The sequence below is a fragment of the Gorilla gorilla genome, chromosome 11 (assembly GCF_029281585.2).
Source record: "Gorilla gorilla gorilla isolate KB3781 chromosome 11, NHGRI_mGorGor1-v2.1_pri, whole genome shotgun sequence".
Classification (NCBI taxonomy): Eukaryota; Metazoa; Chordata; class Mammalia; order Primates; family Hominidae; genus Gorilla; species Gorilla gorilla.
The window spans coordinates 140,444,463-140,461,130 of NC_073235.2; the positions used below are offsets into that span (position 1 = coordinate 140,444,463).

Below are 16,668 nucleotides of genomic sequence, written 5' to 3' on the forward strand. Positions count from 1 at the left end.
CATGAAAAAACATACCTATGAAAGAGCCATCATGCTCAGATAAGGTGCGATCAGATGCTTCAAGATTTTCCTATTCATATGTATTTTCTGATTTTTATTTTGTTCTCTCTTAACACCATAGGGAAATAGTTATGAGTATCAAAGATTTTAAGAAAATTATATTATTTTCTGCTGATTGGGAAAAGACAGTTTCTCTACTTAAGAGTTTCTCTACTTAAGTTGAGAGAGACAGTTACTCTACTTAAGAATTAAATATATCACCAAGCTCAGAAAGAGATATAGTCTTATCTGGGCTTTCATTAGGAACCACTGGAACTAGTTTGTTAACAGCTGAGATCAGATATAATTTCTATTGAGAGTCTCAAGCATGAGTCATGTGTTAAGTAATGACAGCGGACTGATTCCATGAAGGCTGGGCTTGGATGTTCTTTAGATAGAAAGCAAGGAATACTTTTTTCATACTTTTAGGAATTGTCCAATTTTTCAGAGATTCTGAGAAAAACAGAAAATGTAATGTGTGAGTGTCGTTGTTGTTGTTGTTTTTAACTGGCTATTATCCTCTAAATCCAAAGGGTTAAAACCAAGGTACCCTTGACAGCCTTCAGGCCTGCTTCTTCGACTGCCATAGAATTGAGTTGGAAGCTGAAGAATATTTTACACACAAAGTTCCTTATAGCTGAACTCTGGAAGAGGGGAGCTTTTCACAAGACTGATGTCATGTGGGAACGGAGGAGTGGAGAGCACAGCCCAACCCCCCTTCGGGTGGGGGCCCGTAATGCATTTGCAGTCCTCCTGGAATGCTGTCATTAGGCATCATTCAGTGGACTGAAAACTCCCGAGTCTCACTCCAGAGAAGCTGGATGGTGCTAGAATGCTGTCCCGAGATGGACACAGGGGCCATGCAAAGCCCCACAGGAGGGCCCTTGTCATAGCCAGGAGGGCACCAGCCACCCCCAAGCTAAAGGAAGTGGGTGAACAGAAGTGCCAGGGTGAGCAGAAGCTCAGGCCAGATCCCATCTCAGATCACCCGCCTGACAGGTCTAGGGAAGGAGCATCCTGCAGGCCTGTAAGCTGTCAGCAAAGTGAGTTGGGTCTCAGGCCGTCACCAGGGATTGCGCTGCTGTGACTGGGCGGGAACACAGCAGAGCCGAGCTGCCAGCTTCCTGGGCTGAGCCTCAGGAGGGGAGGCCAAGCCTGAGGAGCAGCTTAGTTTTGCAGGCTCTCCATTCGCTCCCCCAAACTCTCCTGTTTTTGTCCCTTAAGGGGCAGCCCTGAAGCACAGAGCTGGCCACCAGCTGTTCATGAGAGATGCTTTAGTAGGCCATATTTATCTCCTTTTTATCCCAAAGAGTCTTCCTTGTCGTATTTCAGCAGGGGCCATTTTATGGTAAGTCCTTGCAGGGCAGCCTCACCCAGGCTCTCAGCACAGTGCTGTGGAAGGCACCAGGCTCCCTGGGGGGGCCCTTCCTCGGCTCTTGCTTCACTGTAGATAAGAAATCAAAAAATCCTTGTTGATTGCATCAACTCCTCAGGTTAATTTGACAGTAAGTCATCAGGCATCATCTATAAAGTCCAGAGGAATCTGTTTGTGTTGTTTGAAAGGCCTTGAAGGCCAGGTGCGGTGGCTCATGCCTGTAATCCCAACACTTTGGGAGGCTGGGGCAGGTGGATCGCTTGAGGTCAAGAGTTTGAGACCAGTTTGGCCAACATGGTGAAACCCGATCTCTACCAAAAATAGAAAAATTAGCCGGGCATGGAGGCGGGCGCCTGTAATCCCAGCTACTTGGGAGGCTGAGGCAGCAGAATCGCTTGAACCCGGGAGGCAGAGGTTGCAGTGAGCTGAGATCGCACCACTGTACTCCAGCCTGGACGACAGAACAAGACTCCATCTCAAAAAAATATATAAATAAAAAATAAAATAAAAGACCTTGAAGATAGTGATGACGTAGTAGCAGGTGATTTGTTCCACAGAAACTACAAATCGTGAGAACCTGAACTGGCATGCCAGAAACATGAGATTCCACTGCTTCAGTGCTGTTTTTCTCCTTTACAGGAATTTGAAAGGGAAAAACACGCCCACAGTATACTGCAATTTCAGTTTGCTGAAGTCAAGGAGGCCCTGAAGCAAAGAGAGGAAATGCTCGAGGTAGGTAGCATTCTCCTGCTTTTCTTTTCCTTTTTTCCCTTTGGAGCATTTTGTCAGGCCATGACTATCTTAGCTTAGGCTGCAGTAATAAAATACCATACACAGCGTGGCTTAAACAACAGAAATTAATTTTCTTACAATTCTGGAGGCTGGGAGTCCAAGATCAAGGTTGGGTTCAGGTGAGGCCTCTCTTCCTGGCCTGCAGACAGCCACTTTCTTGCTGTATCCTTCCTCAAACGGTGGAGAAAAAGCAATGTCTCTGATGGCTCTTCGTATAAGGACACTAATCCTATCTGATCAGGACCCCACTCTTATGACCTCATTTAACCTTAATTACTTCGTAAAAACCGTATCTCCAGATACAGTCACATTGGGCATTAGGGCTTCAACAGATGAATTTAGAGGGACACAATTCATTCCATGGCAATTACTAAAGTTTTCAGTTTTCTTAAATCTGAGAGTTTAGGCTAACTCTCCATCCCTAGATTTATGAAACAGTCCCTCTCACTGGTGAACATTCCTATTCTTTGGTGATCTTGTATTTGTTTGGGGAGGTGTGGTAGACAGAATAATGGTCCCCCAAAGTTGTCTACATCCAGATCCCTGGAAACTGTAAATATGATGTCTTACATGGTTAAAGGGCCCCTGCAGTTGTGATTAGAGACCTTGAGAGAAGGGATTATCCTGATTATTTGATGGAACAAGCATCCTTCTAAGAGGAAGGCAACTCAAAGGCAGAAGTAGAAGATGTGACACAGGGAGCTGAGGTTGGAGCGATGCAAGAGAGGGGCCATGAGCCAAGGAAAGCAGCTCAGTCTTAGAAGCTGAAAAAGGCAGGGAAACAGATTCTCCCTAGAGCCTCCCAGAAAGGCTTGATTTTAGCCCATGAGACTCATTTGGGACTTCTGACCTCTAGAATTGCAAGAGAATAAATTTGTGTTTTAAGCTGCTGAATTTATGACGATTCATTACAATGGCAATAAGAAACTAATACAGGGTTGGTTTTTAATTTTTTGACTTAATCGGTTCTTTAACTGCTGCCTTGAAGTGAGAATTTCACCCAAAGCAGGTTTTCTTCCTGCACTTCTTGAAGCCGGAAGTAGGACAAGGAAAAAAATCCTAGAATGCTGACGATGAATTCAGGGTTGATGAGGTGAAAGGGTGCTTGCGGCCTCACTCACTGTCCCAGCTCTCAGGTTATCTCTCGGGCTGGGGTTTTTCTTCCTCTTTAACCCTTTATCTGCTTTCTGTCTGTTCCTTTCCTCAGGAAATCCGACAGCTACAGCAGAAACAGGCGAGTTCTATCAGGGAGATTTCTGATCTTCAGGAAACAATAGAGTGGAAAGACAAAAAGATAGGGGTAGGATTCCCAAGTCTTGAAAATCTACTCAAATGGGCAGCCTGCTTAGCAAATTGAGTTTTTTCAGTCTTTAGTTTGCAAAACCGCTTGTCTGAGTATGCATGCAACTCCCACGTGACACAGTTGTATTAATGTATTTAATTTTATTAAGTAGTGAATACACTAACTTATCCAAATTGGTATGAACTTGGAATGTGACATGGACTCTCCATGGAGGGTCTTGTGAATGCATAGCTGTGCGCTCTGCCTGCCCCGTGGGTGGGCCAGGCCAGTGGTTGTCGAAGCAGCTGGAGTGAGGAGGACACTCTGAGGAGGTCTGATGTGTGCAAGGCCAGATGTCTTGGGATTATCTGCCTGGCGGTGCTTTGAGAAAAAAAATCTAAGCACCACCAGGCAGATATCCCCACCGTGAAATCTTCCCCAGGGAAGGTCTCCACATACCCTTCTCCCTCCACAAGAAGAAAAGAGGCAGTTCTACACTTAGAATTGAAGGATAGGGGGAACAGAACCCCACAAAGTAACTGTCATGATTGGTAACAACAAATGGTTTCCCCAAAATAGTGATTCATACACCTAGCTCTAATAAAGACGCCGAGATACCTGCACAAACCATCGGCATGTTGACTCAACAAGCCACGCTGTGTTTCCACTGTCATGCTCATCAGCACTTAGGATTGTGTGTGTGTGTGTGTGCGTGTGTGTGTGTGTGTGTGTCTGCATGCACGCACACTTTAGGACCACTTCGTTTATCTGAGATGATGGATACCAAGAATCAGTGTATAAAAATAGTCTAAATGGCTACAACAGCTGTCCTGGGAGGTGCGTAAGCAATCCTTTTTCTTTACTGGCCCCTCGTTCAAGTGGAGACTTTGCTTAACTCTAACGCAGCTGTGAACACACAGATAAAGCTAGAAAATGATGCAAATATAGTAACCTCTGGGGCCCCGTGCTGTGTCCGTGTGCTTCAAGATGCGCATGTCTTTCATGGAGTATGAACAGTAACATTTCTTGGATTATATATACTAAGCGAAAAGCTTAATACTTGGATTTTGTTAGTATCTTTAGGCAGAGTCTCTTTAATGTCTAGAGTCCACTAGTGTTTTAGATGGTAGAAGCCTCCTTCTCGTTCCTGCTTCTGAAGTAACTTGCTCATCTGTGCAAATCTTCTTCTTTCTCTTGGCTCTGCTGCACACTCAGGCATTAGAGAGGCAGAAAGAGTTCTTTGATTCCGTAAGGAGTGAACGGGATGATCTTAGAGAAGAAGTAGTCATGCTGAAAGAGGAATTAAAGGTATGAAGCCAAAGTAGTTTTATTTAAAAAAAAAAGAAAAAAAAATCCAGGTGACAACAGCAAATTTTGGGATGCTGTGAATATGTGTGTACATAATTCATTGTATGTCATTTAGTTCTGTTAATAATTCATGTATTGGGTTAACTGACAGCGATGAGATGTAAAATAAATGTAGGTTCAGTGGGTGGTGCCCAAGGCCTTTTGATGTTAATAAACATAGCCAATCTTGAATGCAAGAATTTTTTGATATATTATCTAAATTTTTCTCATACTCACTAGTAAATTCTCCAGGATATTACTCAGACTTAGAGAATTAATTTGCCTCTTTATATTAAAACCCCCAATTTAAGGACTTCTCTAGAGGAACAGTGACTTGGGTAAGTGGTTTGGGCAAGGATCCCGCAAATTATACTTTGAGACCTACTACGTTACAGGTGGAAGACGGTTCCCTGTCCTTGGTGGGCCACGCCAAGGCGTCTTCAGCTGCTGCTTGACACAGGTGAAGCACCAGTGGCAGCACTCTGGGTGGGCGGGTTCCTGAACCGTCACCATCTGCTGCTTGGCCTCCAGGGTCAAAGCCAGAGCAGTGAGCCAGCCAGCTACAGGCTTAGAGCTAAGATTCGTAGTTCTGCTCCTCGAAGAGGCGATCAGTTCAGGGGAGTTCCTCACACACAAGGGAGAGAGAGCCGCAGGCAGCAGGAGGGCGTGGGTGAGTGATGTCTGCAGTTGGGAAGTGCTGCTGTTTTCAGTGAATTCTGTTTCTTTTGAATATACTGAACATTCTAGCCACCTCTGAATTCCTTCTTTAACATAAGTTTCATGTGTCTCTTTCAGAACATGTATATATTTCTTTCTTTATCTGGTTCCTCTTTTTAAAGAATGCAATCAGGGTTTTAAAATGAAAGGTCACTTGGCAGTGACTTGCTTACTGCTCCACTTGGGGGCAGCCCACAGGCCACTACCTGTAGTTAAAAAGGATGCCTGGTGGAAGTAGCTTGTCACCAGCAAATGAAAGCATGGATTGGAACATCTGAGAAAGAAGTAGCCCTTGGAGGACGATATCCCAGATTTGTGTGTGTTGACCGAATATTTATGAGTGCTGCACCCTAGCATTTCTCTTGACTCCGTTACCCTGTACTTCAGGAAAAAATGGTTTTCTTTTTTATTATTGCATTAAAACAGAGTTTAACCTAATATCACTGAGTAAATATTACGATGAGCCTATTTTTGTTCCCAGAAACATGGAATAATCCTAAATTCAGAAATAGCTACCAATGGAGAGACTTCCGACACCCTCAATAATGTTGGATACCAAGGTCCTACCAAGATGACGAAAGAAGAGTTAAATGCCCTCAAGTCGACAGGGGATGGGACCCTAGGTAAGTATTTGCTTTCCTTCGGCTCCTCACACCTTTCCACTGAGCATTGGTTCACCCTCCACGCACTGCTGGGGTTGGAGCCACCATCACTGATGGGTTAACAGTCACCAGCATGCCATTTGTTTCATCACTTCATGGTAATTTCCTTGCCACCCGGTGTGGTCACCCACGTGTTGTCTGGCATGCATCTCTGTGTAGTGCACCATCAATGGCTCAAGTGAACCTTTTCTTTTGCTGCTCAAAGCTACCAAGCAAGACTGTGAAGGCAAAAGGAAAATAGTCTCAAAATTAAGTAACAACGTGGAGAGTACTATTTGGTTTTCCTCAGACACATATATATCTGTACCTATAAAGTGTGGCTTTTTAAACCGATTCTATGACAGAATTATCAAAAGATCAGAATAGTTGAGGCCGTCAAGTCAGTTGGCCATATTTGCAAGCCAACATCGACATCCTGGGCAGCATTCAGCATTTTGAGGGTACGGGGTGCCTGTGGACAGCAGGTCTGTCTGTGTTGCCGTTTTCAAGCCACCACTCAAGGTGGGCAGGCGGCCGTGGTAGTGGGTGTGGCAGTGCTGAGAGTCTGAGTATGCCCACCTTTGTCAGAGGGGATCCTCCTTTGTATGCCACGTGTTTGCTTCTGAAAGAATATAAAACTGGGGAATCCAGTAGATGAGAGGAATATTTTATACCATTTTCAATGATCTGATTTGTCATAATTTGTCATAAGAGTTGGCTTTGGGAGAAACCTTCAGATTCTGGCATGCAGCCTGAAGTTGCAGCGTGCAAGTGAGGCCTCATCTGTCACTGGTCACCCTCTGCATTCCAGTGTTTTACAAAGAGGCTGGAATAAGGTCGGGGTCCGTGACTTTTCATTTTAATTTAGAAGCTTTCATCTTATTTCTTTTTATGTATGGAAATGTAGACACCTCCAGGCCCCATCGTCTCAGGCCTCACATTCCAGGGAGGTACCTCATTCATTACCTTTATGACTATTAAAGAAACACAGCTCTTTTCAATTGCGTAAAAAAAGTTGTGGCCTAGTGCAGTGGCTCACACTTCTAATCCCAGCACTGCGGGTGGCCAAGGCTGGAGGATCACTTAAGACCAGGAATTCCAGGCCAGCCCGGCAACCTAGCAAGATTCCGTCTCTAGATAGGTATGTAATATCTATATACCATTGTTGAGAAAAGATAAATTAATCAATTTCCATCATACCTTTATATGAGCTACCCGAACAGCTAGGAATCTGATCATGCTGCTCTTACTCAAACACACATTTTATAAATCTTTGATAACCATTGTGAAATGTTTTAAGAACCAGAAATGTCAGTTTTGAAAGTGGCCTTCAAATGACTTTTGATCACATATTCCTTCAGCAAAGAATTGTAGGATCCAATATGTATGTTTATTTTAAATCTACATATGTATACTATTTCATTAATATAAAATGTACGTTGTAAAATATATGCAAAGATATGCAAAGAAGTTTTAGAGTAAAACTCTAAATAGAATTCCTAATATTTCCCCCATTTTCCCTGGGATATGGGCACCCCACCATGGAGATCACTGGGCTATAAAATTATCTAGCTTTGACTTTCCGTAACATAGTCCTGTATCTAATCTGCTGGGGTTTTGTTTGGAGAATCCAAAAATTCCAAAACAGTTTGATGTTCTTTAGACGATGAATAATTTATCATTTAATTTAGTGGTCATCTTGATCTTGAACATTTGCCTCCTGCTGGTCCCTTCTCCCTAGTCCCTTAGGGAATGGAGCAGAGGTATCAGGGCACGGACACAGGGTGTTTTCTCAGGAAAACAATGGTTGAGTGGCAGAAGATAGATTTCTTTTCATATGAGCTATTTCAAAAGCATCTTCCTTGAGATTGACCTTGAGGCTGCATTTCTAAAAGTGCACTGAATATTCTTTTAAAAAATTACTTGAAAGCTGCTTTTAGGGCTGTGTGACATGCAGTGCAGTTTGACAGCTGCAGAAGTACAAGTTGTCAAGTTGTTCATTGAGAAGTGAGAGTGGGGAATTGAACCTTCAGTCTGTTCCTAAACCCATCATTGTGGATTGTTTGGCTGCCTGATCCAGAGTTCTTTCTATTTGTCAAAACTTAACGTCACCTTTAAAAATCTGTCCACACAAGATGGCACCAGCAGCCACTCTGGCCTTTGATGTGGTGGCAGTGGCCCTCACTGACCCAAAATTTACTAATGCAACTGCTGCTTTGCCGCACAGAACTGGCAAAGGCTTGTTTCTCATGACTCTTTGATGACTCTCTCTTTAGGAACAGGGGTGGGTGGGATTTAGAACATGTGTTTACATTCTAATGTAAATTATGTGGCCACCACATCATGGGGTCCCTTCAATTTTCTCAATGGTCTTTTAGGAAGAGCCAGTGAAGTGGAGGTGAAAAATGAAATCGTGGCGAATGTGGGGAAAAGAGAAATCTTGCACAATACTGAGAAAGAACAACACACAGAGGACACAGTGAAGGACTGTGTGGACATAGAGGTATTCCCTGCTGGTGAGAATACCGAGGACCAGAAATCCTCTGAAGACACTGCCCCATTCCTAGGAACCTTAGCAGGTGCTACCTATGAGGAACAGATTCAAAGCCAAATTCTTGAGAGCACTTCTCTCCCTGAAAACACAGTACAGGTTGAGTCAAATGAGGTCATGGGTGCACCAGATGACAGGACCAGAACTCCCCTTGAGCCATCCAACTGTTGGAGTGACTTAGATGATGGGAGCCACACAGAGAATGTGGGAGAGGCAGCAGTGACTCAGGTTGAAGAGCAGGCAGGCACAGTGGCCTCGTGTCCTTTAGGGCATAGTGATGACACAGTTCATCATGATGACAAATGTATGGTAGAGGTCCCCCAAGAGTTAGAGACAAGCACAGGGCATAGTTTAGAGAAAGAATTCACCAACCAGGAAGCAGCTGAGCCCAAGGAGGTTCCAGCGCACAGTACAGAAGTAGGTAGGGATCACAACGAAGAAGAGGGTGAAGAAACAGGATTAAGGGATGAGAAACCAATCAAGACAGAAGTTCCTGGTTCTCCAGCAGGAACTGAGGGCAATGGTCAGGAAGCGGCAGGTCCAAGTACAGTAGACACTCAAAATGAACCCTTAGATATGAAAGAGCCCGACGAAGAAAAGAATGACCAACAGGGAGAGGCATTGGACTCATCACAGAAGAAGACAAAGAACAAGAAAAAGAAAAACAAGAAGAAAAAATCCCAAGTACCCGTAGAAACCCTTAAAGATGTTAAAAAAGAGTTAACATATCAGAACACAGATTTAAGTGAAATTAAGGAAGAAGAGCAGGTAAAGTCCACTGACAGAAAGTCAGCAGTGGAAGCCCAAAACGAGGTGACTGAAAATCCAAAACAGAAAATTGCAGCAGAAAGCAGTGAAAATGTTGATTGTCCGGAGAATCCTAAAATTAAGTTGGATGGAAAACTTGACCAAGAAGGTGATGATGTACAAACAGCAGCTGAGGAGGTACTAGCTGATGGAGACACATTAGATTTTGAGGATGACACAGTTCAATCATCAGGTCCGAGGGCTGGTGGTGAAGAATTAGATGAAGGTGTTGCAAAAGATAATGCTAAAATAGATGGTGCCACTCAAAGCAGTCCTGCAGAACCAAGGAGCGAAGACGCAGATCGCTGCACCCTGCCCGAATATGAAAGTCCCTCACAGGACATTAGTGATGCCTGTGAAGCAGAAAGTACAGAGAGGTGTGAGATGTCAGAACATGCAAGTCAGACCGTCAGGAAAGCTTTAGACAGCAATAGCCTAGAGAACGATGACTTGTCGGCACCAGGAGGAGAGCCAGGGGACTTCAGTCCAGAAAGCAGAGAAGATACCAGAGGAGGGAATGAGAAGGGCAAAAGCAAAGAAGACTGTACCATGTCCTAAGCTGAGGCAGGCGGCAGTCACGGTGCACAGGAAGTCTCAGTGTGAAGGGGTCTTTTCTCTCCACTGCCAATGTAAGTAGAATGTTCTAAATTCATAGAGAGGCACTGTATGACAATTACCAGGTGATCTACTGCTTTAAGTTATAGACTGTTACTTGTAGATTTCCATGTAATCATTGAGGTTATCACCCAGATTAGAAAGACATATTTGTTGTCAGTGTACGTTCTAATTGAGAGCATTCCAGTAGTATCAAACAATAATGTCTACTGTGTATAGTCCACTTAATAAAAATAGAAGCATTTACTATTTGCCTTAGGCTGATAGGAATGTGGGTTTTCTTGACCAAATATATCAGCATCAAATTGAAATGACCAAATAGCATTCTTAGACTTCTGTATTATGAATATAATTGATATTTAAATTAATGTCTTGTTCACATATGTGTACTTTCATATTTGATTTTAAAATGTACATTATAACCTGTATGGTATTTTATTTAAAGGAGATAAACAGCCAAATAGCAAATAGGTCACTGAATGATAAGATTTGCACCTTAGAACAATAATCATTTTAAGGATAACAAGTAAATGTCTGAAAGCATGAGGGGCTTTATTTGCCTTTACCTCATATGAGTCTTTGATCTTGAACCGATGCTTTTGGATCTCATTGTTGATATACCTGAATTTACTTTGTAAGAGATTTTAACTTCACTTCATGCTGATGATGTATCAAATTCATTTTATAGAAAGATTTAAAGTTTTTTTCTGGAAGTGATATATGTCAAATTACATTTCCTACTGCAGTATTTGAGCAGGGACAGTCATTTTTTAAATGTTTTTGGCCGGGCGTGGTGGCTCATGCCTGTAATCTCAGCACATTGGGAGGCCAAGGCAGGTGGATCACCTGAGGTCAGGAGTTCGAGGCCAGCCTGGCCAACATGGTGAAACCCTGTCTCTACTAAAAATACAAAAAATTGGCCGGGCGTGATGGTGGGCGCCTGTAATCCCAGCCACTCCAGAGGCTGAGGCAGGAGAATCGCTTGAACCTGCGAGGCAGAGATTGCAGTGAGCCAAGATCAAGCCATTGTACTCCAGCCTGGACAACAAGAGCAAAACTCTGTCTAAAAAAAAAAAACAAAAAAAAAAAACACACACACACACACAAAACAATGTTTTCACGCCTGTAAACCTAGCACATTGGGAAGCCAAGGTGGGAGGATTGCTTGAGGCCAGGAGTTCAAGGCTGCAGTGAGCTATGATTGCACCACTGTACTGTAGCCTGGGACACAGAGTGAGACACTGTCTCTAAAAAAAAAAAAAAAAAAAAAAAAGTTTTTGAACCTTAAAATACTTTGTTTGAATTTCTAATCATCATTCAAAAGAGCAGTAAAAAATGGTTACTTGTTCTTGTACAAGCTACTAATTAGACTATAGTAGGATATTTTAAAGAGCTGAATCACTTTTGGTATTTTGGTATAAATATTTTCATTTGTTATGTCCCAGTATATTCTTATTGGAAAATTCTTGTTTTGATCTGCCTGAAGAAAATATGTTTTCTATATTAAAAAATTTAAAAAATAATTGTAAAGTTAGATTTAAAATTGTAAAATATAAAATCACAAAGGAATGTACCTTACGAATGTTGTTGACATTTTATGAAATTATGTGGATTCATATTACTGTTACAAGATAGAATTGAATGCAAAAAGACCAAAACCTCAATAAAATTTGAGGAAAACGTAAGTGTTATTATGTAATTGAAATAAAAACATTTTATAATTGTACAAGCCTGTGGTTCCACTCTTTGGGCTGCTTGAAGTCTGAGTCTGGCTACTGTTGTATGTAATACCACCTTTGAGTAATATCTGCTTGGGGGTTGCTGATTCCTATTGGGGTTCTGTGGAAGACCCACGCCTGATGCCCTCCCTCAGTAAGGAATGCACTTCCCTCCTGGCATCGAGCCTGGGGCTAACATGGGCATTACTGGGAGAACTGAGACGATTGTCATGCACCATCCCCTGTGATCTGTGGTTCTGATGTGCAGCCTCAGCTGAAAACGGTCTTCATCTGTCGCTGTGCTTAAATGCGCCAATACTTACAGTGTTTTGAAGAGTAGGATGAAAACAGCAAAAACCTTGACTGTTTCTGCTCAAGTGTCCTGAAGTAGAGGATGGTGGGGATGATAAATGCTTGCTAGGAAATAAGTCCAAGGGCTCTATAGGACTTCACAGGGTTTTAGTTTATGTCTCTAACTTTAGCAAAGCTGCATTCCTATTGGAGTGCATACTGGAAACAGCTCTCATTCCTACCTTTAAAGGGCTCTTGGAAAGCAGTTTGACAACCAAGGTCACTAAATGGTGAGATCATCAAGCCATTTTAAGTTCTTTCTCATGTTATTCACCAGCACCCTGCAGGACGTTGGGCACACGTCACATCCCTCAGCTCAGCCATCCAGCCATCTCAGTGATCCACCACTCATTTGTTTAATTAATAGACAGGTTTGATCACTTTGTACATGGAAGGCACTGTGCCAGTGAACAAGCAGTTGGACCCAGCCCTCCAGTAGGGAATGGACAGCTGAAAATCCATGAGCAAGAAAGAAGGAAAAAGAAAGAGTTCTGAGCAGCCAAACCATTTCTCGATGATTTCAGAGCCTTCATTCTGAGCATCAGTTATATGCTCTCCAGTGTAATGACTTTATAGCCAAGCACAGTAATTGATATTACTGTGAAGGCCCTTAACTTATCAAGAAATGGTTGAGGCCGGGCACATTGGCTCATGCCTATAATCCCAGCACTTGGGAGGCCGAGGCAGGCAGATCACTTAAGCCCAGGAGTTCAAGCCCAGCCTGGGCAACATGATGAAAGCCCATCTCTACAAAAAAAATATACAAACAATTAGCCAGGCATGGTGGCATGTGCATGTAGTCCCATGTAGTCCCAGCTACTTAGGAGGCAGAAACACCTGAGCCTGGGAGGTCGAGGCTGCAGTGAATTGTGCTCACACCACTGCACTCCAGCCTGGGCGATGGAGTGAAACCCTGTCTCAAAAAAAAGAAAGAAAAAGAAAGTTGACTTAGCTATACTCCATATAAGAAGGTATAGAAATATATAGGGCAATTTAGAAAGATTATAGTGTCAAAAGATTCAAACTCAGAAAAGAATCGAAAGGTTGCCTGCCAGCCATATCCCCAGACGAACCTAGAGCACTGGGGTTTCACTATCATGCAGAATAGAGAAAAACATTGGTTACTGACACCTGAAATCAAAAAGCTTGGATATTTTTCAGTCCCAAACCAGAACATAGCTCCCGTATATAAATGTAAATCTTCCTTCAAAAGTATAATTAAGTATAATTATGGGTGTATGTCAAAAATATAGAGGAAGATGGATTTTTACTTATAGGTTGTTATACAAAGTTTGGACAGCAATCAAATTTTTAAACAGTTTTCAAGAATGTATGACCTTAAAAGAAATGTGTGACCTTGATCACTTTCCATATTTGTAATTAACAGGAGACCTAATGGCCTGAACACTTAAGTTTCCACTATCACTAGGACCCTGAATGCTAATTCTGGGGAGTTTAGATGGTTTGGGGTTCCTGTTTTCCATTCATAGACTCCCTTTCTGGGAGACCACCCCCCAACCCTGTACAGCATACCACCCGTGGCCACCAGCCAAGGGAACACAACAGTAAGATTTGTTCTAAACGTCTGGGCCCCTAAGGGAAAGGGAGGGGTGTTTGTGTGTGCATGTATTATGTTCAGAATATGTACTTGTTCAGTGTGATAGTTGTACGCGGAGAAAACTTTGTCTTTCAAGAGGAAAATCCTTTTGTTCTCTTTGTCCCTATCTACTGCCTCTCTTAAATATTTTTCAACATGTGAATGGCTGGTGGCTGATACAGGGAAAAATTTCCCAGCTATACAGACACTATAAGTCTACCGGTGATGTGCCACTATTTATTCAACAATATAGACTTGGTGGTTTTTAACACTATGAAAACTAGTACTCTTTATTTTCTTCATGTCAAATTATTTTGCTTCATTTCTTTTTCCGTTTTCTTCAAACTCTTCCGTTCTTGTTTTCTTGTCCAAGTCTCCTTTAGAATTTCTCTTCCTGAAAAGTTTCTTCTCTATTTATAATGTTCTCACTATACAACTAAATGTCAGATTACCTATATCAATTTTGCTTGCACTCTTATTACATTTTAACACTGATTTTCTAGTGCTTATGTAGAATATTTGAAGTTTTCTAAAAGAAAACAATAACAATTGTACAATAGATACTTGAGCTTCAAGATCACATTCTGATGTATTCAGTGTTTCTTATGATGCCTGTAGTTTTTGTATGTAGGAGTATTAAAACATGTAAGAAAACGAAAGGTGATATTGGGCAAAAGAATCAGGTTTATAACTGCAAAAATGTTTCAATGTTGGGTGGGTTATGGGGGGAGCGAGTAAAACATCTGTCAGAAGTAATTTGACTGTAAATTAAAATAGAACTCAAAAGGATGATAAATTTAATTTATATTGTGCTTAACATTATCTGGTGTTTACTGTGCCTTTCAAAACAACAACTTAGGATCTTTGGAAAACATAATTAGAGAAAAATGTAACTTGGATTAGCATGTGGCTAGATGATTTTTAAATGAAAATGAAGATGCATTTTATATGAATTATTTTCTTTTCACATGGCTAATCAAGGTTAGTTTTTCATTCTCTGAAGAATCTGGAGGTAGGCCGCATGACAGCAGTGTCCTAGTGAGCTAAGAGCTTTGAGTCAGGGTCTGACTCAGACGTGTGAGTTTAGATCTGGAAAAACAGTGGGTGCAGTGTTTAGGGGAGTGTTCCTGGAGCTGGGCCGCAAGGCCTGAAGAAACTTGCTTAGTGGTTCTGGGCCTCTGAGCCTCATCTATAGAAGGAGGCTATAATGAAGCCTACCCATAGGGCTTGTGGGGCTGAAACGAGCTAATGATGTCGAAGCTGCTAGAACTGTACCTGTGTCAGAGTGAGTGTGCAGCATACATTATCATCATTGTCATCACTCCAGCATTCTGATTGTGCCTTCAAACTAGTGTGGGATTTTGCCCAAACCTCTAAACCCTCCCCTAGCTGTGGTCTCCCCCGCAGTCTGAAGACTGTAATACTTGACACTCCTTCAGAGAGATGTTTGGGGAATTTATAGACACTTAACATTTATGCATCCTTATATATCGGGGGCGGGAGGAATTACAGACACTTAAACCATTACTGCGTTCTTCCTCAAAAGAATCACAGCTTTGATAACTGGGTTAGCAGAGGTGTTAGTGGACTTAAGGTTGTAAACAGATACGGCACTGACATTGATGAGTCTATGAGGGAAATTAGAAAGATAAATACATCTGGGATGTAAACTCGGAAAGGCGAGGCTGTTCAAAATGTTGGTGCTATTGAATTGTGATTCTCGGTGTTTGTACATTGCTAATAATGTTAAACCATGAAGCCTGTGAGATCTTGTGTTGCAGCGTGGTTTGGCCCTAGCGTTCTTGCATGCTAACCTAAGGTAGAAGATTAGCAGCCTGTTTGCATGCAGCCGGATGCTGCCCCTGACGTGAAGCATGTTCTGGGAGGTTGACCCAACCTCCTTTGGCTGTGGCCTCATTCACCCCGTCCTGTCTGTGGCCTCATTCACCGTGGTACGTGTATAACTACTTCCATCATTCATTTCACTAACCTGAACGATCATTCTTCAGTTTAGCAATGTGCTGAAAGGCGCGGCACACGGATTCACCTAAACCTGTGTCTTTCTGATTTCTTTAGATATTAGGTTGAAAAAGCTGGTTGATGAACGGGAATGCTTATTGGAACAGGTAACAATCTTTTTATTACTTTACCGGTTCATGAACAGGGCACCTGAAACCACCTGCCCATCCTTCCTTCTTGCTTACTCAGAAAACCCCTAAGTTAATCATGCCTGAAAGTCTTTATCAAGCCAACTGGTGTTCTTAAGATTGTTATCCAAATAGAACATCAAAGTTAATATTTTCATCCAAAGAGAACATCCTGAGTCATATGAGGTTTAATAAGGATGTCTCAAAGACCCAAAGCCGTGGAATTGAATTTGGTACACTTTACTGAATTGCTGCTTAAAATAAATATAAATGTTGATTATTAATAATATTAATGATTAACTATTGAGAGACAAGAGCATTACTGAGTCATTCCAAATAGCACTTCTCTTGTCCATATGGGTTGTTTGTCCATAAAAGTCAGTTTTGTACTCTTGGTGATCGGCACCCCTCTCTCACAGGTATTTCTTTGTTACAGCTAAACAAAGTTGTTTTAACCATGTTTATCTTCATTGCTCTCTCCTACCTCAAGAAATAGCAGGCCAGGTGCAGTGGCTCACACCTGTAATCGTAACACTTTGGGAGGCCGAGGCGGGCGGATCACTTGAGGTCAGGAGTTCAAGAGCAGTCTGCCAACATGGTGAAACCCCGTCTCTACTAAAAATACAAAAATTAGCCGGGTGTGATGGTGGGCGCCCATAATCCCAGCTACTGGGGAGGCTGAGGCAGGA

At 42.3% G+C, this 16,668-nt stretch overlaps 1 protein-coding gene across 50 annotated transcripts in view; it reads left to right on the forward strand.

Annotated features, from left to right (window-relative positions):
- The window catches only part of LRRFIP1 (LRR binding FLII interacting protein 1), a 156,588-nt gene that overhangs the window by 130,290 nt on the left and 9,630 nt on the right, over window positions 1-16,668 (forward strand). For 20 of the 50 annotated variants that reach the window (XM_055379840.2, XM_055379844.2, XM_031008492.3 and 17 more), the window contains 5 exons: window positions 2,054-2,146; window positions 3,414-3,506; window positions 4,704-4,796; window positions 6,034-6,175; window positions 8,572-11,895. In XM_055379840.2, coding sequence (XP_055235815.1) covers window positions 2,054-2,146; window positions 3,414-3,506; window positions 4,704-4,796; window positions 6,034-6,175; window positions 8,572-10,109 — 1,959 coding nt within the window. In that variant the 3' untranslated portion in view covers window positions 10,110-11,895. Of the gene's footprint in view, window positions 1-2,053; window positions 2,147-3,413; window positions 3,507-4,703; window positions 4,797-6,033; window positions 6,176-8,571; window positions 11,896-15,908; window positions 15,959-16,668 lie in introns of those variants that run through there. The other 30 variants (XM_055379849.2, XM_055379853.2, XM_055379863.2 and 27 more) reach the window with 5 other exon arrangements.